Source organism: Mycothermus thermophilus (assembly GCF_041956435.1).
Source record: "Mycothermus thermophilus strain CBS 625.91 unplaced genomic scaffold VTJ04scaffold_1, whole genome shotgun sequence".
NCBI classification, from domain to species: domain Eukaryota; kingdom Fungi; phylum Ascomycota; class Sordariomycetes; order Sordariales; family Chaetomiaceae; genus Mycothermus; species Mycothermus thermophilus.
Genome location: NW_027191427.1, coordinates 2,487,887 through 2,511,055, shown reverse-complemented (window position 1 = coordinate 2,511,055; position 23,169 = coordinate 2,487,887). Strand labels below are relative to the sequence as shown.

At 56.6% G+C, this 23,169-nt stretch overlaps 11 protein-coding genes across 11 annotated transcripts; 5 read left to right on the top strand and 6 right to left on the bottom strand.

Moving 5' to 3' along the window:
* Nucleotides 1-386: 386 nt before the first annotated feature.
* VTJ04DRAFT_946 (uncharacterized protein) lies at nucleotides 387-2,105 on the bottom strand (the record flags this gene model as incomplete). Its single annotated transcript, XM_069368009.1, has 2 exons — nucleotides 387-553; nucleotides 641-2,105. The coding sequence occupies 2 exons, from the start codon at nucleotides 2,103-2,105 to the stop codon at nucleotides 387-389; spliced, it is 1,632 nt and encodes a 543-aa protein (XP_069223555.1).
* A 684-nt stretch (nucleotides 2,106-2,789) lies between these two features.
* On the bottom strand, nucleotides 2,790-5,408 carry VTJ04DRAFT_945 (uncharacterized protein; the record flags this gene model as incomplete). Its single annotated transcript, XM_069367998.1, has 2 exons — nucleotides 2,790-5,035; nucleotides 5,093-5,408. The coding sequence occupies 2 exons, from the start codon at nucleotides 5,406-5,408 to the stop codon at nucleotides 2,790-2,792; spliced, it is 2,562 nt and encodes an 853-aa protein (XP_069223554.1).
* A 2,318-nt stretch (nucleotides 5,409-7,726) lies between these two features.
* On the top strand, nucleotides 7,727-8,197 carry VTJ04DRAFT_944 (uncharacterized protein; the record flags this gene model as incomplete). The annotated part of the gene is made up of 3 exons (XM_069367987.1): nucleotides 7,727-7,774; nucleotides 7,836-7,936; nucleotides 8,017-8,197. 3 exons carry the CDS (start codon nucleotides 7,727-7,729, stop codon nucleotides 8,195-8,197), a joined length of 330 nt encoding a protein of 109 aa, XP_069223553.1.
* Nucleotides 8,198-8,362: 165 nt separating this feature from the next.
* Nucleotides 8,363-11,920, bottom strand: VTJ04DRAFT_943 (uncharacterized protein; the record flags this gene model as incomplete). The annotated part of the gene is made up of 1 exon (XM_069367976.1): nucleotides 8,363-11,920. The coding sequence occupies one exon, from the start codon at nucleotides 11,918-11,920 to the stop codon at nucleotides 8,363-8,365; it is 3,558 nt and encodes a 1,185-aa protein (XP_069223552.1).
* A 2,134-nt stretch (nucleotides 11,921-14,054) lies between these two features.
* On the top strand, nucleotides 14,055-14,481 carry VTJ04DRAFT_942 (uncharacterized protein; the record flags this gene model as incomplete). Its single annotated transcript, XM_069367965.1, has 3 exons — nucleotides 14,055-14,057; nucleotides 14,113-14,230; nucleotides 14,288-14,481. The coding sequence occupies 3 exons, from the start codon at nucleotides 14,055-14,057 to the stop codon at nucleotides 14,479-14,481; spliced, it is 315 nt and encodes a 104-aa protein (XP_069223551.1).
* A 296-nt stretch (nucleotides 14,482-14,777) lies between these two features.
* VTJ04DRAFT_941 (uncharacterized protein) lies at nucleotides 14,778-15,076 on the bottom strand (the record flags this gene model as incomplete). Its single annotated transcript, XM_069367954.1, has 2 exons — nucleotides 14,778-14,986; nucleotides 15,043-15,076. The coding sequence occupies 2 exons, from the start codon at nucleotides 15,074-15,076 to the stop codon at nucleotides 14,778-14,780; spliced, it is 243 nt and encodes an 80-aa protein (XP_069223550.1).
* A 364-nt stretch (nucleotides 15,077-15,440) lies between these two features.
* VTJ04DRAFT_940 (uncharacterized protein) lies at nucleotides 15,441-15,977 on the top strand (the record flags this gene model as incomplete). The annotated part of the gene is made up of 4 exons (XM_069367943.1): nucleotides 15,441-15,477; nucleotides 15,536-15,626; nucleotides 15,695-15,887; nucleotides 15,945-15,977. The coding sequence occupies 4 exons, from the start codon at nucleotides 15,441-15,443 to the stop codon at nucleotides 15,975-15,977; spliced, it is 354 nt and encodes a 117-aa protein (XP_069223549.1).
* Nucleotides 15,978-16,040: 63 nt separating this feature from the next.
* Nucleotides 16,041-16,418, bottom strand: VTJ04DRAFT_939 (uncharacterized protein; the record flags this gene model as incomplete). Its single annotated transcript, XM_069367931.1, has 1 exon — nucleotides 16,041-16,418. One exon carries the CDS (start codon nucleotides 16,416-16,418, stop codon nucleotides 16,041-16,043), a length of 378 nt encoding a protein of 125 aa, XP_069223548.1.
* A 2,316-nt stretch (nucleotides 16,419-18,734) lies between these two features.
* On the top strand, nucleotides 18,735-19,865 carry VTJ04DRAFT_938 (uncharacterized protein; the record flags this gene model as incomplete). The annotated part of the gene is made up of 4 exons (XM_069367920.1): nucleotides 18,735-18,897; nucleotides 19,281-19,391; nucleotides 19,469-19,596; nucleotides 19,674-19,865. The coding sequence occupies 4 exons, from the start codon at nucleotides 18,735-18,737 to the stop codon at nucleotides 19,863-19,865; spliced, it is 594 nt and encodes a 197-aa protein (XP_069223547.1).
* A 5-nt stretch (nucleotides 19,866-19,870) lies between these two features.
* Nucleotides 19,871-20,681, bottom strand: VTJ04DRAFT_937 (uncharacterized protein; the record flags this gene model as incomplete). The annotated part of the gene is made up of 2 exons (XM_069367909.1): nucleotides 19,871-20,059; nucleotides 20,556-20,681. The coding sequence occupies 2 exons, from the start codon at nucleotides 20,679-20,681 to the stop codon at nucleotides 19,871-19,873; spliced, it is 315 nt and encodes a 104-aa protein (XP_069223546.1).
* Nucleotides 20,682-20,845: 164 nt separating this feature from the next.
* VTJ04DRAFT_936 (uncharacterized protein) lies at nucleotides 20,846-23,128 on the top strand (the record flags this gene model as incomplete). Its single annotated transcript, XM_069367898.1, has 3 exons — nucleotides 20,846-22,185; nucleotides 22,250-22,696; nucleotides 22,765-23,128. The coding sequence occupies 3 exons, from the start codon at nucleotides 20,846-20,848 to the stop codon at nucleotides 23,126-23,128; spliced, it is 2,151 nt and encodes a 716-aa protein (XP_069223545.1).
* Nucleotides 23,129-23,169: the final 41 nt, after the last annotated feature.

The following is a 23,169-nucleotide window of genomic DNA, read 5'->3' as shown; positions in this document are numbered from 1 at the left end:
AGGCTGCTCAAAAGACCGCGGCGGATACACTTTTCGTGTGTCACGAAAGAAATATAACGAATTGAAATGACTTAGACAATGGACCCTCAGTTGAATCTTTGGTATCTCTCCTGAAGAAGTTTATGGAAATCGTTTGCAGACGACCACGCAAGATCATTCCTCCTGAGCAAGGGTCCAGCCCCTGACTTCACCATATATAAATGATGATCTGCACTTGAAGACTCTGCCATCGTCTATAGAGTAGAGAAAGCAGCTACACAGTATCCTTGCCTCACACACTTCCAGAACTTTCTAACTAACACCTTGCCCCTTACGCCTCGCATAATCAACTCGATGCAATGTAAACAAAGCATCATACATAGCAGCATAGTTTGATTTTCTTTTCCTTACACCTTCTTCCCCTGAGCCAGGAGCTCTGACACCTTGGGCGGCAGGACGAGCGCGCTGCGGTCGTTGCGCCGGTAAAAGTCGACCAACACGGTCGCCGTCTTCTCGGGCAGGTCCTCATGGATGAAGTGGCCGGCTTCGGGGAAGACTTGGAGGGCGTACTTGCCTGTGAAGAGAAAAAGAGAGAAAAATGCGTAAGCATCAACAGCAGCAATACCAAAGGGAGGGGGAAAAAAGCCCAGAAAAAACGTACCCTGCATCTGCCCAATCGTCAACTCGGTATCCAACCTATCCGTCCCCGCGAGGAGGAGCATCTTCCCCCCGCGACCGGTCAAAAACTTCTTGCTCAACCCACTGAACCAGCCCTCCCAAAAGGGCTGCGTCTTTGCCAGGTCCGTCCGCCACCTCCAGGGCTTGCCGCTCGCGCTCGGTCTGCTGCTGGCCGGTTCCTCGTCTATGTCCATTCCCTCACCTTCTTCCCCACCAGCTGCTGCTTCTGCGGCGGCGGCGGCGGCGGCGGAGGCGGCGATCTTCCCCTCGTCCCGATGCACCAACAGTCCCGGCACGCTCGCACGCGCGCTGACGGCGTTGCGCACCGTCCGCGACCGCACGTGCCACTCGACGGCGTCGCGCAGCGAGTCGAACCCGAGCGGCCGCGAGGCGAGGTAGGCATGCATGCTCTGCAGGGCCTCGAGGGCGGAACCCTCGACCACGTCGAGGACGGCGTAGCCCAAGAGGTCGATTTGCGGAGTTGTTGTTGGGGTGGTGGTGGTGGTGGTGGTGGTGGTGGTGGTGGTTGAGGGTTGGGGTGTCGTGGTCGAGGTCGTCGTCGTTGTTGTAGGTGTCACCGATGCTGGTGAGAAACCTGGACCTGGATGTGCCGTAGTCGTCGACGACGGTCGCGGTGGCCAGGCGCGAACCCCGGGGCCGCCGGCGCCGGGGCCGGCAGACTTGGCCAGCGACGAGGCGAACTCGGTCACCACAGCTCCGCCAAGCGAGTGTCCGACCAGGATGACAGGAGGCAGGGCAGGCCAGTGCATCGCCTCCTGCGTGAGCGCGAGTACGGCACGCAGGTCCGCGGCGAGGGTTGGCAGGCTGAGGTCAAGCATCTCATCCTCCTCCCCTCCCTCCTCTCCCCCTCCTGCTTCCTTGTCCACACCCACCCGCACAACCTTGGTCAAGCCGTGCCCTCGCGCATCCAACGACAGGATGCCCGCCGTAGGTAGCCGCTTGCGGACCTCAGCGCCCAGGACTGCAAATGAAAGCCCGGAACTTCCCGCGCCGTGGTGCGTGACGAAGAGGGGGCCCGCAGGAGGCTTTCCCGGAACTGCGGCGGGCGCCGGAGAGGTCAGGTAAGCATGGTAAGTAATGGACCCGTCAGGGGAGGGCAGGAAGAGCTCGCGCTCAAAGTATGTCGTCCAGGGGATGGGATCTAGGGAGCGGTTTGAGAACCCCTGAGGCCTCGCAAACAAGGCGCGTCCCGGCGAAGGAATGACGGTGCCCGTGGAAGACACGGACGAAGCCGAGGATGAGTCGTCATCCTGTGGGGTGGTGGGCACCGAGCCCGAATAAGCTCCGTAGTAGTGGTGGTGATGATTCTCGTCCACCTCGTTGAACACGGGGAGCAGCGATGTTGGTGGGGGCGGGGGCGGGGCCATGGCGGCGTGCCTGGCGCTCGATATCTTTGCTTTGGCCAGGTTCTTCTGGAGATAGCTCATGATCTGTTGACCATCTCTCTCTCCCCCGGGGAGATTCGAGCTAGGTACTCGGTAAAGAGTGTTTGTGTTTGAAGTGGCTGGTGAGATCCTAAACTGGCTGTTGAGGAAGCTGACGAGACCGGATCATGGAGCTGGCTGCTGTGTTGTCTTTGTGCAAGAAACATAGGAACCAGTCCAGAGTCAGGGCATGGGTGAAGTAGACACACAAATGCTATTTCAAGCGTCAAGTGGTGGTGCAGACGTAGTCGAGAGACACGAAGATGATTGACGGTTGAGATGAAGTCATTGGGCCTCTTGAAGAGACCAACGTCTCTCCATCAGGCGAACTGTCCCTCCACTTGGCACTGTGCTCCTAAAGGGCCTAGCACAGTGCATATACAGTGCTCCCCAACACACATGCTCAGTGCACCGGTATCCAAACAGTTGACAACCCTGAAGAGTTCGTCAACCCTCACAGTAGTCATAAGACTGTCTGGTGCCTAGTGGCTCAGGTGGCAACTAGTGGTTATCCAGATCATATCGTCAGACAAATAAATACAGGAGTAGTAGAGTACAAGTACATGGTACAAGAGAAGAAAAGCTGTCAGTCGTGGTGTATATGCACACATATACAGGTATCATAGGTTTGGGTCCAATTCCCCAGTCACCTCCATCTCTTCTCTCCCCTCTGCATAGAGAGTGGTCTTAGTACCTCCCATATCCCCCACCGTAACCACCATACCCTCCTGCCCCCATACCTCCTCCGTAACCTCCTCTGCCTCCACCTCCCTGCTGACTATAACCTCCATAGCCTCCATACCCCCCATAGCCTCCATAGCCTCCATATCCTCCTACAGGTCCCCTCCTCGGTGGTTGCCGAGGGGTGCCATACCCGCCCTCCAAGCCGATTTTCGGTATCGTTGGTTGCCGCGTGTCAATGTCGCCAGGGAACCCCGCTGGCGGAGCCGCTCCCGCGAGCAGGTTCTCTCGACTGGCATTGTTCGCACCAGGTGCACCACGGGACGGGGCGGCCGCGGTATTGGCCGTGAGCGAACGGAAGCCGTTCCCGTTGCCAGATTGGGGAACAGCCGGGTTGGACATGCGAGCCGGGTTAGTGTTGAACGAGTTGTTCTCGTACTGGGCCGGACGTCCGTCCGCAGCCTTTTCCGTGTTGCCATCGACGGGGGTCTTGGCCATGGAGACGGAGGACGACAAGTCGAATGAGTCCGTCTTGCTGCGAGCTATGAGGAGCGAATTGTGCGCATCGAGCGGCGTGAGCGTATCGCGCTGCTGCATTTTTTCCATCATCTTCCGCCGCTTGCGATGCGGGTTCTCCTTGCAGCAGGCGTTGATGGCGTTCCACGCAATCAGGATAGCCAGAATGCCGGTGAGGGCCGACTGGATGGCGATGAGCACCACGCCAGTGACCGTCTGGGTGGTTTGGGCAATGCCAAACTCCTCGACAAACACCAGGATGCACACGACCGAGAGCACGCGCACCACCTGGATGGCAATGTTGATGACGTTGCTCGACCGGCGCTCGTAAGGGCGGCTCCATAGCAGCAGAATGAGCATGATGCCCTCGACAATCAGCTGCGCCGAGGCCTGCACCATACCGTTGCCGTCGGCGGCTGCGATGACAACGCCCTTGGCGAACATGTAGATGATAGTGGGCACGAACACCCACCAGTAGTTGCGCCGGTAAGACTCGTAAAACAAGCTGTACTTGATCCAAATGCTCTTGTCGTCATACAGACCACCGATGTCGCCCTCCATCTTCTTGAGGCGGCGGGCGGTACTCCAAATCTTCCAGCTGAAGTAGGCCAAGACAGCCGTGAAGATGAAAAGCGTGACACCGGCCAGAACCTTGGCCGCCCACGAGTCGCCGCGCGTGAACTGGAAGACGCAATACAGCACCCAGATGCCGTAGAGCAGCAGGATCAAGGAGGTAACGGCGCGGGCGATGGACCGCCAGTAGTGCTTGCGGAAGCCGGCCAGCGACTTGGGGAAGCTGCCGAACAGGGCCCAGAACTCGAGAAGCACCTTAACCAACAGGATGCCCACCACAATTGTCGCAATAACGAGGGCCACGATGAGCAGGATTGTCATGAACGTGTTACCCGACGGGACGCTGAGCTGCTCCACGTAGGCTTGGATGCCCGAGACTGCCACCATCACCGATTCGCCAGACCCCAGAGGCGACTGCTGGTTTCCGCTCTCGTCGACCGTACCGTTCACGCTAGTTTCGATGTTTTCCAACTGGCGCGCGACGAGCTGCGCGAACTGCGTGGCGGCGGCCCGCCGGAACAAGCCCTGACCGAAGCCACCAGCCTGTGACGAGCCGTCCGGGAACACCAGGGTCGCGTTCCTCAAGTATTCGACGCTGTTCTCGGTAAGATTTCCACCGGTGCTGGCGCGGAAGTTGTCGATTCCAATTTGGAGTTGGGTCCAGGGGACCAAGCCGGTCGAGAAGCCAAAGTTCTTCGCGAAGCTGCGATAGACACTGGGGTAGTTGACTGACAGCATGCCGTTCATAGCCATGCTCTGGAACCAGCCGAACACCTCGGTGAAGCTGGGGCTGGGAGCAGGACCAGTGCCCGCCCCGCCGCCCGCACCTGAAGCGCCACCACCAAGGGCGGCCGATCCTCCTCCGGCACCGAGAGCGGCGCCGCCTCCTGCCAGGGCGGCACTCACGGCCGACACGCCACCAAGAATCAAGGCAGCTCCAGCGACACCAGCAGCCACGTACGACACGGCAGGCACACTGGCCGTCTTGCCGTTGGTCACTTGGGACTGAATACAAGCGACGTTCTCTCCAGACTCACGCGCCTGAAGTTTCAGGGTTGCCATGGCGGCAATGTCGGGAATCTGAAAGGCGATGGCGGGTACCAGGTTCGCATATTCTTCAGGAATCTTTTGCGTACCCCTGGCAGCAAATGTGCCGGCCGGAACTATGCTGTGTCAGATGGCAAGCAACCACACTCATCTTCCCGTAGATGTCCACATACCAGGACAAAGCTGCGCCACAAAAGTCGACTCGTCACATGGGTCGAAGGACCTGGAGTAGATGTCCTGGCCGTAGGCGGTGACATTGAGGATGGCCGTTACGTTTTGGACCTGGGTGCTTGTTCCTGCCACATCGAAGGTGACCGTCTTGTCCTCGTTGTTGTAGCGGATGTCGACACGTTGAACCGTGACGCTGGCGTTGTTGGAAGTGCAAGAGGCAAAGCCCACCGTCTCGAGAACGTCGACAGCCAGTGCTTGACCGGCAAACACCACGCCGGCCAGAGCAGCTCTCAGGACAGAGCTGTGTGTGAGCCTCATTTCGGCCCTCCTTGAAACCCTTGAATTGTTGATGATTGCCCCTCGATATCTCGTGGTTCCTCCTCTTCGATATGATCCAAGCTCGAAATTTCGATCTTCCAACTTCGTGTCCGTATCCAATATCAACACTCGATGTTGTTCATGACCAAGAAATCGTAGTCGCCAAGACCGAGGGAATGAAGCGAACGGCAATCCGACAGGAAACGACAGTCGATGTCTCGTGAGGAAGAGCGCCGAGAATCAACTCGGAACGAACGGAAACAAGAAACAGAAGAAACGAAGAAAAAAAGACAAACAAAAGGCCCCTCAAGGGGACGAGGCCCGCGAGCTACTGCTCAAGCCGACGAAAAGAAAAAAACGGTGGTGGTGAGAAGACAAAAGTTGGCACCAGCCAAAAGGGTCAAGCCCATAGAGAAGTCATCGAGAAGAAGGAAGCCCAGGTGGATGGACGACACATCCAGGGAATGGACGCATAAACAGAGGGAACCAGGGGGGCCGTGCAAGATAAAGCAGGAAAAGCAAGCTAGATGGAGGGCCGGGGATCCAGCGGGTATCTGAAACCGCTATGGAGATGGGCAGCGCGTGGTGGTGGTGGACAGACCCGTGGCCCATGTCGGAGCTCCATGCAAGCCCGGAGGAGTTCGAGAGGCCGCTCTCTTGCGTGTCCCAATCCAGTGAACTGGATACGACCGGCATCAAGACATTGAACGCCATCCAATCCATCTCGCATCACCGATCCGATACAGTGCTGCAAGCGCAGAAGGGCACCTCCGCCCCACGATTGGCGGCCTGTGGGAGGTGGCCTGGAACCACGGGGGCCAGTCGCTTGATGGGATCCATGGCCCAGGGCGACAAGTGAACAAAACGAGGAACAGTGGAGAAACGAAAACGAGGGCGACCCTCGGAAAAGCCGTCGATGCTTCCACAAGTCAATCATCCAGTCAGTCGGTGGCACCTGCCCAACGACGGCGAGAAAACGGGCGATAATCCATCGAGGCTTCCTGGCCAGGCGTCTCTCTCTGTTCTGAAACAGATGTGGCAAGGAGAAGGCGAGGAGAGCGCCTGTCGGGCGGACCCCTGCTTCCCAATTGGGAGGCTCTGTCCGTGGTGATTGGCTGACAATGAAAGCCCAAGAGTTTCGCAACGTTTCCAGGTTCTGGGCGTCTCGGCCTGGTATTGGCTCTGAATATCGGATCTGTGAAACCTGGGCGCGTGGCTGAGGCTACTGTCTTGTGCCGAAGAGAAATTTGGAAGATAGTAGATATCTCAACTCGAGTAAAAAGTGCCCAAAAGCGATGGGTCCAATTTTTTTCAAGCCTTAAAGGTTTCTGTTGAGCCTCCTGCGTAGATTTCTTGCTTCATCCTTTCTCTGGGTTCATCGTTGTGCATACAGTACTCCTTAAAAGTACCTTACGTATGTATGTAGGTATGGATGTGCATACTGATGGATACCCAAAGGAAACCTCAAAAGACTTGCATCTCCCCCGTCGGGCGTCGAGCTCCCACCATGTCCATCTCCAACATTTACCAAACGACAGCCCAACAACCACCTCGAACATCCAGAACAAGATTCTGGATTTACATGCAGCCACGCAGCCACGCCGACCGTGCTAAGTGTTCCAAGCACCCCGGAGCTCCAAACAGCCGGCGGGGTCCACAGGATCTGTCGCAGGGGCTTGGACACTTCTGGGGAAGATCAAACCTGGAACTTCCGTGTCGCGCGGATCGACACCTGCTCCTCTTCCTCCCCCGCGCTTTACAGCCTCAGATCCGTGCTCCATGATCTGGATCAACGTCAATCGCAGTTCATGACGGCTATCTTAGAAACGAAAGGTGCTACTATTCGTTATTTGTTGAAGTTGGCAGTTGTCAAGGAGGTTTGAGAGGTAAGTCGGGTATACATCTCGTGGATGTCGACTCTGTCCCGAGACCCCGATACCTTTCTTCTTAAGACACATCCACACAAAAAGGCAAAGACGATGAGTCTCCCGCCATCCACCAACCCCCCACGGCCCTTTCGTGAAAACATGAAACTCGAAGCGAGAAGGCACAAAATTAAAGATCAACAGCGATCTTCAAGTCAATGCCGTGACATATCATGCAATCCGTCCCATCTGAGCACTAATAGATAGGAGAGCCATATGTATTGGCGCTGACTTAGATCTGCATACCTCTAACAAATCGGCATCCTTTGCCCGTGCCGCTTTCCATAAGAACTCACTCAATATTCCCAAAGTACCCCTTATATTCGAGACACTAACCATCCCCATGTGGTGTATATCCAGATGGATTATGTCGCCACGGAATGAGCGCAAAACATGTTCATTCAGATATTGCCTCACATACATTTATCTAATCAGGACTCCGTTCGTAAGCACACAACAACCCAAGACCAAAGAAGCTAGTTGAACCTCCCAAGAACCTCAGTCAAGCAGTTGTTGTGACCCGGACCTCACGCTGCTCCCGACCAAAAAAAGAAAAAGGGGCATAAAGAGAAGAGTTGACAAGAAAGGTCCAAGTCATATCAAGTAAATCCCGAAACTAGGATCAAGGAATGTAAGAAAAAATGGGGGATACACAGTGCCTAGATACATAAGTTGACACCCAGCTTGAGCCGCATCACCGTCGTTGTCCATATTTCTTATGTCAAGTTCATTTCACCTCACCAACGCCCCAGCCCCATCAACATACCACGCCACGTCAAGTCGCAACGTAAACAAAAATGCAATTATGGCCAAGATATTCCAGCCATCCAAACAACACCAAGCCAAATAGAGAGTCGTAAATGAAAGGGAAAATAGAGACAAGAATGAGGGGGTATCGAAAAAAACGACATCACTAAAAACAAGCCAACAATATTTCGCGCGACGCAAGGAGATGGACAGGCCATCAGGCAAACCTGATGTCCCAACACATCCCTCTCATCACGCGGTTACAGAAAAATCAACTCCCTTCTAATAGAACCCCGTCTGCGGTACATTCGGCGAGTGAGCATAAGGCGACACTGACCCCTGCGGCGAGAATTGTTGTTGGTGTTGCTGCTGCTGGTGGTGTTGCTGTTGCTGTTGTTGCTGTTGCTGTTGCACCTGGAACTGAGCCGCAGCGACCACCGCGCCCGTCGTATCCGGCGGCATGCTTAACCCGAGGGCGTCGATGCTCAGGGCTGGGAACGGTTCGAGCTCTGTTGCCGGTGTGGTCGTGGCGGATGACATGGCCATGAAGCCGGGTGCACCAGGGGTTCCGCCAACAGCCGTCTGTGGCGGGGATGGAATGTACGGAGTCGCCGGCCCTGTAGTGGCCGCAGCGGCGGCGGCCGCCGACGTGACTGGAAGACCGGAGAAGGCAGCCTGCGAGTTTAGGCTTTGGAAAGCCTGGGCGTGGATCGGGTGATGAGGAGGAAACTGGTGTGAGCCAGGGTTGATGGGCGACATATTGTTTATGTGCGCCTGGGCCATGTTATGGGCGAGATCGTCGAAGCCGGGACTGTAAACGCCAGTCGAGTAACCTGCAGACGGCGGGGCGATTGGGTGGTACATAGGGAGCGGTGATGGCGCGACATGAGGCGTGTAGGACAACATGGGACCGGCCTGACGGGCCATGGGACCCTGCGGAACAGGGCCGGACGAGGGGACAAATGGTACGTGGTGCAAGTGAGGGTGCTGCTGCTGCGGATGATCCGGCTTGGACGGCATGGTGATGGGGAACTGGCGCGGCGGGGGCTCCTGGACGGGGCTGATGACGGTGTCCTCTTCGAGCTCCTTCTTCGCCACCAGGCGCAGGACCGGCAGGCTGATGTGCTCCATGTGCTTGGCCAGGTGGACGGTGAGCTTCTTCCACGTCGGGAACGTCTTGCCACAGAAGCGGCAGGGCTCATTTTGAGGGAGTTCCGACGTCTCTTGGTGGCATTGCTCGACCTTGGCCCAAGTCGGGTCTAGACCACCGGCACGCTTGATGGCAGCCTTGGTCTTGATCTTGGGCTCGACGAACTTGTGCTCGCGCACCAGGTGCTGCAGGAAGTTGTCTCGGCGGTAGCACCTATGGCGGCAGTCGTCGACGTCGCAGGTCCACCATTCGAGGTGCCGGTGGCCTTCGTTTTCGTGGCGTACCCAGTCAGCCTTGCGCTTGAACATCTTGGGCTCCTTGCAGCGCTCCCAGGTGCACGTAAAGGGCTGCACGTCTTCGTGGACGTGCTTTGTCCAGTCAGATGGTTTCTGGAACTTCTTGGCCGTAAAGCACAGCTGGCACTCGAACTCAGCTGGCAAGGTGGCTGTTGGCGGCATCGGGATGTCTTGAGGGAAGCTGTCTTGGTTGATAGCACCTTCAAGTGGAGTTACATCACCACCGTCCGATCCGGCGTAGCCAGCCGACAGCGGGTCCACGCCACGGGGTTCGCCTTTGGAATCCAGCGGGTTGGCGCTGCCGCCCGAGGCTATGCACAGAGATCCGCAAGCGCAGTTCCCTGCTTTCACGGCCTGAAGGTGTGTCAGCCGTTGCTTGAGCAAGCCCTTGTAGCGGTGCAGCTGCTGGTATGCGATGCGCTCAACCAGGTACTGGTTGACGTTGGCCAGCATTGGGTTCAGCTTCACGATGTGCTGCTGGAACCCGGCAAGATTAGGCGTGATGTCGTCGATGAGGCTAGTCGACTCATCCTTGGCCAGGTCGCCGTCCTCGTACAGCTCGTCATCGTCGTCATCCTCATCGTCAAGTACGGCGCCGCCAGCAGCCGGCTCTGGAGTGACGCTCGTCTTGGTGTTGCCCAGGTTGGACACAGGAGGACCTCCGGTCTTCCTCCAAAGATCGACAATGCCCGAGGTTTCCGACTTGCTCCGCAGGCGGTTCAGCGGTTTCTTGACGCTCAAGTTCAAGGTGCCAGGGCTCTTGGGCGAGGTGATCGGGGTCGCCGCGCTGATTGAGGAAGTCCGGGCATGGGTCACGCCGATGGAAGCCACAGTGCTGCCAGCGTGGATAAAGGCAGTGTTGATGTTGGGAACACTCAGTTTTCGGGGCCAGCTGGGTTTGGGACTGGGCGGCGCGAGCTTGGAGGACGCCTCTTTGCGCTCGGTGGACGATTCCGTCGTGAAGCTTGCGTCGTCTTGGGCCGGGCCTTTGCGCTTGCTCGTGCTTGTCTTACGAACGAGGCCACGAATGCCTTGTATCAGACTCGGGCGACGGCCTGTGTCCCCACGGCTGATGGTCAACTTCTTGAAGATCCCCGTCACATGAGTATCGTAGTCATGGATGCTAGGCAGGCTGAGTCGCCTGGTCCCCCATGTCGCCCGCCGTGATACTGTGTCCGTGTCGCGGCACTGGTTCTCGAACCGCTCGATAGCGGCCTGTGAGGTTTCGGGCTGGTACTTTGCAGCGTCGGGCCCGGAGATAGACCAGGGCACCGGAGCGTCTTCCCAGTTGCGTCCCTGGCGCAAAAGCTCAAGATCGTCACGGGTTATCCCGCCGCCGTCTGATTCGTTGAGGTACGTCTGTCCAGAAACAATTTTGTTCTCGGTTTGGTCGCCCAAGGTGATTTCCCGATTTGGGATGCTGTTTTCGTCCACATCCGGAGGAACTTCGACAGGCCGGTCTCCGGCCTGCAAGGAGGGTTCTGGAGTTGCGGACTTCTTTAACCATGCGTCAACCTCCTGGTTCTTTTCCTCAAGCTTGCGTTGCTTTTCCAGATCATTGATGCTCTGGACCTCAGTACTGATGCGAGCCGCCGGAGCCAAACCGGCTTGTCCAGTGGTAGGGTCTGGAATCCACCGGCCAGACGCGTCGCGCGCTGCTGGACGAAGAGTCTGTTCTGTTGGGTCTGACAAACCCCCATTCTCGCTGTCCCAGTGGGACACAGTGACGCGGGGGCTTTGCATGGTGGCGGCGAGTGGCGGGGCAGGGCCGTCGTCGCTGGATCTAGGGCTTCTGTCGGTGTTTGGGGTCAACTGGATATTGGTATTCCCAGCGCGGCGGCTGAATGGTGCCGGGGAGGGTGGATTGGCAAGGGAGAGCTCCTGCGGGGCGACCGAAGTCCGACCTAGGTCTGGGAACACTCCGTGGGCCGCTGAGCCTTCCCTGAGTGTCGCGTTAGGCGATTGTTCTGGTAAAGGAGGGCTCTGATCAGGGCTCAGAGGGAGGTATGCTGTGGGTTGTTGTGCATGCTGCGGCTGATGGGCCACGGCTTGCTGCTGCTGCTGTTGCTGCTGTTGCTGCTGATGCTGCTGCTGTAGTTGTTGTTGCTGTTGCTGCAGATTGCTGTCGTTTAGGAAGGACGGAGAAGCAGGCTCGAAGGGACCAAACTCAAAGCCGAACCAGGTGTCGTCGACTTCGCTGAGTTCACTGGACTGATAGTGGACGCTGAGGCTCGACACGGACTCTGCTGGCGTGTGGGTGTGCAAGGCGGGAGAGTCCGATCGACCCCCGAGTGCAGAAGGCGAAAAGGGGTTGAGAAACTGAGTGTCCTGTGCTGCTGTGCTGTGGGCTTGGTTGAATGGGTCCCCAGAGAAGGCGTATGTTGAAGAAGACATGATTGCAATGGGTGTGGAACAGCGGGGTTGGCGACCGAAGAAGTATGTATAACGGCTAGATATTACACGACTCTCCAAGGGGCCATGCGCTTGACCCTGGAGGCCGCTATCGGAAAGAAATTAGGAAACGGGGAGCGTTTCTGCAAGAAAAGAGAAAGGCTTGACGTCGTTAAGTGGTAGATTCCGCTCCAGAATCTAGGCAACGCATCAGGCGACCGTCATATGGGACGGGGAAGAGTGCGTACGGCTGCGTTGCGGCGGGGTGAGGCGCGACGAGCTGAGAAAACGGGGTTGCTGTGCGTCAACTTGGGTCGCTGCCAGCTCCTCTCTTACCCGAACGTGTCTGCTGCTTGTCGCAAACCACGTTGCATGAGGGGTTGAGAAAGAGATGTATAATGGGAAGAAAGCAAAACTGTCTGCGGCGCTGGGATGGTCGAGGTAAAGGGGCGCGGGCGCGGGGGTGGTTGAGAGGCCGGAGCCTTTAGGCGCGCAGCCACGCCTGTGGCCGGCGAACAAGCTTCTTGAGCCGCCTCACCCACACACAGCAGGGTCCAGGGAGCCCAAGAGGGGGATTGTGGAGCGGGGGTGAGGCGCAGTGTGGCTGCGCTCCCAGGCTTGGGCTGAGCTGCCGCCTCGCCGGAGCGTGGTCTAGAGTATCTATTCAACCTTGTCACTGTGCCAGATCAACGAGGAGAACGATGGAATGACGGCCTTGAGGCCAACCCGATTGGACCGACAGCTTGTAACATAGTGTATCCAGATACAGTTGCGTGAATATTGATGTGCCGTATGGAAACTTGTACATAGTGTACCTCCTCCGTATGGAAGCCCGGTTCAACCCAGCACAGTAGCACCAACTCAGACGCAGCGGATGCTTGGCCGAAGTGGCACTTCGCGGGAGCCGTTCATCGGTGACTCTTGGATCCCTGAGCCTTCTCGAAAACCAACATCTCAAGCCACGATCGGAGAACGCCCGCCGATCTGCCCCTAGGCAGCAAGGGATCAGCCCATGGGTAGCGATGCCAGCCTATGTGCCAATGCGCTCGAATCGAGACAAGTCCATCCACGGGTTTTGGCACAGTTATCTCTAGCCCGGTGGCATTTGGCGGGCTGTTGTTCATGGCCATCTGCGTCGGGTCTGTTGTGATTGGATCATGGAGGGTGGTGCTTGGGGGCTGTGCGCCTGCTTCGCTGACTGGGCGGAGTTGCGGGCGGAATGACACGGCGTCTCGACTCCGCAAAACGGCTTTAGCTCCCGAGACGGTTCCAGGGGACAATGCTTCGGTGAACGGCACCAAGCTTCCGGGTGCCAAAGCCGGTGGCATCAGATGGGCCGGATGCTGGTCCAGGCGTTTTCAGGGACCTGGCTAGACGATCTGGAAGCCCACACAGAGCTTCCATCAAGCGGCGGGATCCGAGACTGCCTTGCTGCGAGGTTGATTGAAAGTTGCCAGACCATGATGGTCTGTATGTATGTACATACATCCCGCGTGAGGCCCCTGCCGACCACTGGTCATGCACTAGAACCTTTGCACTATCGCCGGAAGACAGTGCGATGGCAGAAACCAACGCTGGCAAGAACCGAACATTAATTATCAAGGCTGGTTGGCAAGAACCAACTGGATTGTGAGGCCTTGAACTGCTCGTCGAGCGTTGCATTGGATAGATACCTATGCCAGGTTGTGTCGAGCTGCCAAGGCATGTGGGCGAAAGAGAGTTCAATTGAGAACATAGCCACCCTTCCATATTGCACTCCGAGATTGCGTGCAGAGAGAAGAAAACCAGAACAAATGGCAAAGTGAAGCGAAGACGGAGTTGAATTTGTTGAGACTTGAATAGAATTCCGGGATTCAGGTCCCTGACAGAGCAGGTAGGTTGCAGAGACAAAGAACGAAAAGGGTCGAGTCCTCTAACACCCATGCCTCACGAGACAGCTGCTGTCTGATTGGCTGGTTGCCTCCGGATGACGATGACGGAAGATGCCAGGTCCAACCCCCGTCATCTCCGGCGGCTTCTGCGTTGGAGACTTCCAGAGAAGGTCCAAGAATCCGAGACAACCGAGACAAGTTGAAAACACCATCAACCGGACAACATTAAGCCGTTGGAGTTGTGGTTGACAAAACCCTCATTCACTATGGTACAGGTCATGTTGATGCGAGCGGATGACGAGCACAAGCTGACACTCGGTGCAGGGCCTGGAGCTTCCATCGTACATCCTCGCCGCGTTGACAGCGACGGGCGGGGCTGCCGGCTATGTCCGGACACGGAGCAAGCCCAGCTTGATTGCCGGCACGGCGGTCGGCCTGCTCTGTAAGTCTTGCAGACCGCTCTACAGCTGAGACGAACGCTGACCAGAGTGCTGCGCAGATGGTCTTGGTGGCTACCGCATCTCCAACAATGAGCCGTATGGCATCGAGCTCAGTCTTCTCGCGTCGCTTGTCCTCGGCGGCTCCGCGATTCCCCGCGCCATCCGCCTCCGCAAGCCTGTGCCCATTGTCCTCTCCGTCCTGGCCACGTATGGATTGTTTACGTTTGGCAACGCGTTCCGGCAAAAGCTGTAAGTCCGAGGTGACGGGACTTGTGGGATGGCAGAGAGAGCTGGGGGAATGGTCGCGCAAGAGGTTGGATGGAAGATTGGTGAATTGTACATATTTTGTATAGCTTCGAACGCTGTCGGGTGTAGCTGCTCCCTATCAGCCATCAACGGCCCCTCGACGTCCTGTACTTATCGTACAACCGATCCACCTTGCTCAACCCCCTGAGCGAGCCAGTGTAGAAACTGCTTGTGAAGCAATGTTGGGTATCCATCTCCATCGTCCCTCCTCCTCTTGATCTTATGGTGCCGGATGGTTGTCGCTTATGAATTCTCGTCGATCTCCTTCCACTTCTGCCGTATCCTCGCATTCTTGTCTTGCACCTCGGTCCGGTTCAGTGTTTGCTGCTTGGCCCGCTCTTCTTTGAGGCATTTGATGAGATCCTTCTTGATGTCGCTGCACATGCCAATCGCCTTCCACATGAAGCCCCGAGCATGGCATTCTTCGAGGGCCGTCATCACCTCCTCGCACCCTGACAAGCCGCCGTTAGCGACAGTAGAGCAAACTTCCAGGGACAATTGTGCTCACCAATGTTATCCTTGGTATGTAATAGGGGATGCATCGTGCGCGATTTTGTCTCGTCTCTGGTTGTTGCGCCTCTTTTGAGTTTGTCACGAGCCAACTGCGAGTGTTGATGTGTTCAAGTCGAGGTCTTGGAGATGGAGACGACCTGGAAGATTTGGTGGTGGAGCTTTTGCCAGCGGCTTCGGATTGGCCCGGCCCAAGCACATGGCTGCTCCCCAACGCGGGGCAGCTGCCCGTCAAGTCCATCAAGGCATGGCGGGGCTCTAACCAGTCAATGAAAGGCTGGTCATCTCATCTGTTCAACTCCATACAACCGACATCCTGACATCTAAGACATCCAACGACAGGAACGTGCCTACGAGGTGTTGCAGGTTGTCTTCCCAGTTTTACAATCTACGAACATGGCGTCGCAATCAGCAGCAGCCAAAAGGCAACAGGGTATGACACCCACCATGAGCTCATGCTTGTGAAGAGCAGCTTCTGACTCGAGAAACAGACCTCCAGTTGCAATATACCACTTACAAAAACACACTGCAGCAACTTGCACAGAAGATCGGTGATGTCGAGCAGGAGGCAGAAGAGCACAAGTATGTCTGCTTCACATCAACTACCCGGCCACGTCTTTCTCGGTGCTCCTCACTGATCACTCTTCCAGGCTCGTTCTCGAAACATTAGAGCCTCTTCCCGGAGATCGCAAGTGCTTCCGGATGATCAACGGCGTCCTGGTAGAGCGGACGGTCCAGGAGGTGATCCCCGCCCTCCGAACCAACGCCGAGGGGTTGAAGAAGGTTCTGGATGATCTGGTCAAGCAATACAAGCTCAAGCAGGACGAGCTTGAAAAGTGGAAGGTAACTTGGCCCTGCCGCCGCGCACTCACTGACGCGCTGGTCTGACCTCGTCTTCAGAAGAAGAACAACGTCCAGGTTGTTCAGTCATGAAGCTGCGCCGCCCGGTTCCAATTTGCAAGCGCGGGCTTCATCCGTGCCATGTCATCAGGCTTGCTAGGATGGAGGGGAGGGAAGGGGGGGTTTGATATGGCAGTCATCGGTGAGCCGTCTCGTCCATCCATCCTCCGTCGGGCAAAGGGCTTCAGCTAGGTCAAGCGGTCCTTCGATTGTTCCCGAGGGTGTGCTGAGCTGTACAAAACATGCCGTTTTGTGGCCTGCAGCCCAAGCCCGCAGATTACTGCCGCTGTGCCCAACCAGCAGACCGACCACCTGGTTGGGCTGCGACGGGATTGGGCATGTGGGTGAGAGGGGTGGGGTGGGAGCCAGAATAACACATGGTTGTTGGTCTCCGGAGAGCGTGAGGGGATGAAAAGAACAAACTTCCAGGTTGTAGTTTGATTTGAAGTTTTGAGTCGGTGATGCCGAACGCATTTGTTTATTTCGTTGTTGATGAAGTTCAATGTTTTGATGACTTTATCTCTTCCAATCGCGTGCTCATCTGTCTGTTCTGCTGGTTGATTGGCTTGATTTTTATCCAAGTCGGCACAACGACGAGGCTGAGCCCCAACGCCAACCACCGGCCGTGAAGACAGCCGCCAGCCAGCATGTTTATTAAGCAGCGCATCTGCTTGCCCTGCCATGTCACAGGAGGCCAATCTAGCCTTGCCCTGGATATTGTACCCATTGTCGAATCAGGCCCTTCCGTCCCCCACCACTTCGTTGACAACCAAAGTAGCAACCACATCATGACAATCATGGCATTTTCACACCCTTCTGAGCAATATCAAGGCATTGCTCCGACGACGAAAGCAGGATGACAACCGTTCCTAAATCGCATTTGTCCGAAGCTAGCGTAGGGTATGCAGCATGCGGCACACCGGCGGCACATCTCGGGCGGCATTTCGGCTGCCGCGTTCACCGCTCATGGCTTCGGATGGAAAAGATGGGATCGTGATGCAAGATTTGGAGCCTACTGCAACGCAGGGTTTTTCGATGTGCATTCCCAGGTTAGGGGCCTGGAAGAAGTAGGGTTGGGCAAGGTAGTCCTCCGTCAAGGTCTTCCAAGTTCTTGTACACACCCCTCCCTGCAAGTGTTGTCAGCTAAGCTACGGGCATGAAGCCAACGTGGACTAGGACTGGGATGGGCTGGCTTGGCTCTGGAGGGTTCCAGCGACGGTTGAGCCCAAGCGTTGGAAGAAAGCTTCTGTGTCAAATGTAGGCGACAACCAATCCCAACCACAGATAACTCACGTAGTAAAATTTGCAGCGTAAGTTGTCGGGTCCAAACTTGAAACAGACTCGGGGAGAGGTTGTAGTTGGTGTTGCTGTGTCGAATGTTCCATTTCTTCAACAGACGTTTCCGGAAACTTGGAGTTTATCGATAACGGTCTTCCCATTTTCTTGGCAGCAGATCGGAGGGAAAGCTGCGGCTGCCGTGGAGAACCGGGGTCAACAAGCCCGCATCTCATCGCGCGCGCATCCAACTTTCCAGCTTACCACTGCACCATCCACATCACCTCCATCCAGCGCATCAACCCCACGCGTGCGCTTGCAGCCTTCTGCATCCAAACTTTTCGCCTGCATCGCAGAAACAAGGCCAACGCTAAGCCCGTGGCCAACGCAGACACCTAACCTCCACCAAACCAGGCCACCCGGTCCGTCATCGCGAGACACGGCAGACCCCCGGTTGATTGTCCGCGGCCGGCCTTGTCACCTCGTGCACGGTACGGTGCATCTGTGCAAGCAACCTAGGTACGTGTCCGGTACTCGCTTTGCCTCCTGTCCGCCATGTGCGTATTGCTGCGCATCCTCTCGAATCGCGTCGCCCGGCAGCGGGGACCCGATGCGTTGAAAGAATAAGCTTCCTTGTCATTGTCACGCCGTCGCGATGCAGCCAGAAGCGTTCCCATCCCCCAGACGGACATTGGGTCTCTGACGCGGCTCTGCAGACTTTCCCATCCGGCTCCCGCGCGAAACTGCGGCCGTCGAAGCACAGCCAATCTTTCTGTGCCCACAGATCAGGTCGTCTTGTTCCGTCCCGACCGACACAGCCAACCGGCGAGCGCATCACTGTCCAGTGTAACCGCGACACAGATTCTTACACAAGAGACACACTACGCGTGATCAAACACACCCAACACGGGACGCGGTGTGTCGGCCGATCGAGACCGTTGTTGATACGACGTACTGGCCAAAGACGGTCCATCGCCGCGGAAACAAGACCCGTCCTTTGACACAGGAGCGGTGGCGGCAAAGAGAGAGGTGACGAAACTTCTCGACCAGTCTCAGCCGGCCTCGCAGCTTCGGCACTCCATCCACGTACCCTAGCGTAAGTGCAGTGTCTTCCTGCCAACCCACTTGTGCGGCTCTCCAAACAAGAGAAACAAAACATACCCAACACACCTGGCCTGTTCTGTCAGCCGTCGCTTGACCACGCACCCCCCTGTGTGCCTCCTCCCACCTATCCTACCCCCCCATTACCCCACACTACCCGCCCCACGATCCCGAGCTTACCGTGCTAAGCCTGGAAATTGGGCAGGGGAGCCAGTGGTAGGCAGCTTTGAAAAGTGCTGACGGGTACCGCTTGACGCAGCTTGTGCAGGTCCAAGCCATCAGGAGGAACAGGCCGCAGCCCTACACTACCCTGCAACGTGTCCGGCGACACATCATCCACTCATACCCAGCTGTGCGAGCTGGGCAGGTCCAAGGAATTTACAAGAAGCCAGTGCCCGCTGCAGGTAGCCAAATATGTCCGACTCTCCCCAGTCCAATCCCAAGGAGGTCGAACAAGGTGCACCGTCGGGTGACGACGAAGCACAACAAATGAACGAGAACCAGGACCCACATCAGTCCGGGCACGGCTATGAGTTCGAGGTCAAGGAGCAAGACCGGTGGTTACCCATAGCCAATGGTACGTGTCACTTGCGTTTCCCGTCCGCCTTTGGTGTTCGATGCCTTTTCGATGGTTGTTCTTTCGGCTCGGTTATGATTCGGCGTCGGGTCCGTGTTCGCCGTTGTGGCGACGCATCTCCTCCCCTCTAACGCTCCGCGAGCGCTCCGCTTGCATGGCGGCGAGGACCTCCTACGACTGGCGTCGCTTTCTGGCCCCCCGCCGCGCCCCATCAGATTGCCTGGCCGATCCAACCATCGACATCACGCCCATGTCGGGTCGTTCTGCGCCAAAACCATCTTCGCCGCGAGCGGTTCGCTCAGCCCCGCCGGCTACCAGGGCCTTCCGAGCCTCCAAAGACAAGCCAGATCTTTGCGATGCTAACATACGAAACTTTGCTCCAGTGGCCCGGATCATGAAAACAGCGCTCCCGGAGAATGCCAAGATTGCCAAAGAAGCCAAGGAATGCATGCAGGAATGCGTGAGCGAGTTCATCTCGTTCATCACCAGCGAGGGTGAGTCAAAAACTCTGTCTTAGTGTCTTCCGATTACACTGTTTGAGGCGGGCGGGTCTAACCTATCAAATGTCCAGCCTCCGAAAAGTGCCACCAGGAGAAGCGAAAGACGGTTAACGGCGAGGACATTCTCTTTGCGATGAGCTCACTTGGATTTGAAAACTATGCTGAGGCTCTGAAGATCTACCTGTCCAAGTATCGTGAGGTGAGTTTGCTTCCACTACTAGGCTCAGATGACACCAATCTTGAGTCCGTAGACGATGCTGATCACGATCCCAACAGTCACAGTCAAATCGCGGCGACAACCAGCAAAACCGGCCGAACAGTCAGGGATATGGCGCCCCTGGTGGTTCGAACCAAGCCGGGAACTTCGGTGCTGGTCTCCCGGGTCAGCAAGACGGTGGAGATGCCGCGGCACAGAATTACATGTACGGCGGTCAGCCCGGGCATAACGGTGCCGGCCCCGAGTACTAATGCAGCTATGACGATGGTATGAGAGCTGCTTTGGGTGTGTGACGGGTCGGCTTTTTTGTCTCGGGTTCATTTCTCCTCCCGCATGTATAATACATCGTTGCTGGGGTCTGGGATGCGCGGTGGTTCACGGCCTCTGCGACGTCCCAGAACCGCCACGACAGCAATAGGGTTGGTTCTTCGGATGGGTTGCTTTGCTATTCGGTATGGTTGAGGAACAGCACTTTTGAGCTGGACTACCCTGGAGTTTGTTCAACAAGCAATATTTCGTTTGGCGCCGGGAGGAGTGTTTGTCGGGGAGAGAAGATAGCGGCCGATTATTTACTTCCCACAAACTCAGAATGCTTGGTGTGGATTGATTATTGTTGACAATGGAATCATATTTCTTGCAATCTATCAATACCTCCCTGAGGGATGCAAACTCAGCTGAGCTCAGACAGACATCAGCTTCTTCCTGCTCCTCACAAAGGTTGAAGGAGACATTGTTGCAGTTAAGCGACGTTGTGCTGATTGCTTGCTCACCGCCTTCCCCATTTAGTATGCCGCCTTCTGTGCACGTGCCATCGGCGGGGAATGTTTGCCTTAACGCCAAAAATTAAGCTGAACATTTTCCACCCTGGAATCTCGAGATCAAGGCCAACACCTGACGAGAACGGAATCCCGAGCAACGCCTCGGGCTCGATCAACAGCTACATCACCTCCCTTCTCGTCAGCCATCGGGGCTAGAGCGCCAGCCAGCAGATATGACCGACCACCTGCTGGCCGAAACCTCGTTCCTCGACAAGGCCCGCCGCGTTCCGCCCCGAGCGTGTTGACCATCGCATCGCATCTGCCTACTTCTCTCAACAGTCAACAATATAATACATCGCCCATCGCCCGCTGCCGAATTCGCTTTCCGGATACATCAAGCGAGGCGACGGGAGTCTACTTTCCCCCATTCGTCATCAAACGTACGAGACAAGTTCGTCTCATAAACGACCTCCATGACGACCCTCTCTGCAGTTGCGCGGAGCTCCGCGTCCACTGCTGCCGCCACATCTTCCCCAATACGACCCATCCTTCGGAAACCAAGCACCTCAGTCTTGGGCCGGCGCACCCGATCTGACGATTCCGATCCCGGCGACCGCGACGGCGACGATGACGATCGCGGGCCGTCAGCAAAGCGCCAAAAGAAGACCGTCGTCTTCAACGAAGACTTGAATACAGTCAAGGAAATCAACGGAAAGAGTCTCGAAGATGCCAAGCGTGAGGTTCAGGAGGCGCTCGAGGGCCACGCTCGCGGTGACGATGAGGACTACGACACGCTGAAGGAATTGTTCGCTCCCAGGCCAAGGAGGCCGCGATCCGGCGGGGATGACGAAGAGGAGGACGGGGAGGACGACGAAGATGCCGACTCTCGGCCCAAACCGCAGGATTTGGTGGTATATGTGGTGGCGCTGACGGCATTCGCGCCCAAGCTGGGTCGGACGTGCGGCGGCCTGGTGCGCAGCGTTCTGCGGTGCGAATGGCTGGAGCGCGACGAGACGTTCGCCCGTGCCTACATTCAGCTCCTGGCCGCCCTGTCGTCGGCCCAAGGTCCCCTGTTCACCCAGGTTCTCACGATGATGGTGGATAAGTTTACCGAAACGCGCCGTGCCTCCAGCGTTCCCGGCTTTCCGCCCGTCGACCCCGAGACCAAGAAGCAATGGCTGCACCTCGGCCTGCGTTACCTTCTCGACCTGTTCCCTGCTGGGCAGCATTTGATTCTTAACCTCATTTCATCCAAATTCCCCTTTCCGGAGGATTCCAAGGCAACCCATATGGAGTACATCGACCACCTGCTTCGGCTTAAAGAGGCGCGGCCGGATCTTGAGCGAGACATCATGGAGTTGATCCTGTCGCGGTTGGTCAAGCTGGACGTGGAGATGACACTAGATCTGGAGAACAACGACGACGAGATGACGCGGGCGGTACTGCGCCAGCTCGAAGCGTCGGATGCCAAGAATGGGGACGAAGACGAAGATGAGGACGATGAGAGCGACGCCGACTCGGTGCTGAGCGAGGAAGACGATCTCAGCGAACAGGCTAAGCGGGTCCTCCTCATCAAGAGCAAGATCGAGACCCTGGACGCCATCCTGGACTTGCTCTTTTCGATCTACACCCCTCTTTTCGAGGATCCAGACAGCCCGAAGGCGGTAAACGCATTCAGGGACATGCTGAGCGACTTCTCCAACGTCATTTTACCCCATCTGAAGTCCAGGCACACGCAATATCTGCTCTTCAAGTTCGCCATGAAGTCGACTCAGCTGATGGAGATGTTTATCGGGACGCTCTTCAACCTTGCGTATGTCACCAGGTGCAACCCCGGATGGGAGTCAAGTATGCCTTTCATGCTGACAAAGAACCAGCTTCGAGTCAAACCGGCCTCCCGTGGTGAAGCAAGCAGCCGTCGCCTACCTTGCTAGCTTCACGGCTCGCGGTGCTAGAGTCTCCAGTGAGCAAGTTCAGATGATCTGCACAACGTTCCTCGACTACATGGACCACTATCGGGCCGTCCATGCCAACGCCCGTGGGCCGGATCTGAGACGGTATGGTCAGTACTACGCCTACTTCCAGGGCCTGCTGTATATTTTCTGCTTCCGCTGGCGCGATCTGATTGATCGTGACCTGGTTGCGGTCAACCTCGACTGGGATGATCCGGCGTCGTTCATTGGCAGAGACCTGCCGTGGATGCGTGGGCTCAAGTCCCGGCTGCAGGCTCATATCAGCAGCAAATTGAATCCCCTGAAATGTTGCTCTCCGTTCATCGTCGAGGAGTTCGCCCGCCTCTCACACCACCTTCGGCTCATGTACATGTGAGTTGTTTATCGCTGCTGTTGTTTCGCAAGGGAGTGTTCGTTTTTGGCTAACGCCTTGCCATCAGCTACCCGCAACTTGAGAAGAACAAGTCGATCCACCTCTCGCAGTTCTTCACGGGCAGCTACACCATGGGCGGAGCGCTTCGCGACACGGGACTCGAGTTCGATGATGAGAAGCTGACTCATGTCGAGGCCTGCTTTCCTTTCGACCCATTCCAGCTACCCACAGCCAAGCGGTGGCTGGATCTGAAGGATAACTACGTCTCCTGGCAACCGATACCACTGTTGGATGGGGAAGGGGAAGAGGACAGCGATGAGGAGGGGGATGATGATGATGGCAGCGATGATGACAGCGAGGCTGGAGAGAGTCGGTTGGTGAGCAGTTTTCAGGAGGACACAGCCACGGATGATGAGGGGTATGATGGATGAGGAATGAATTGGGGATGTTATGAGTGAGGTTGATTTCTGTT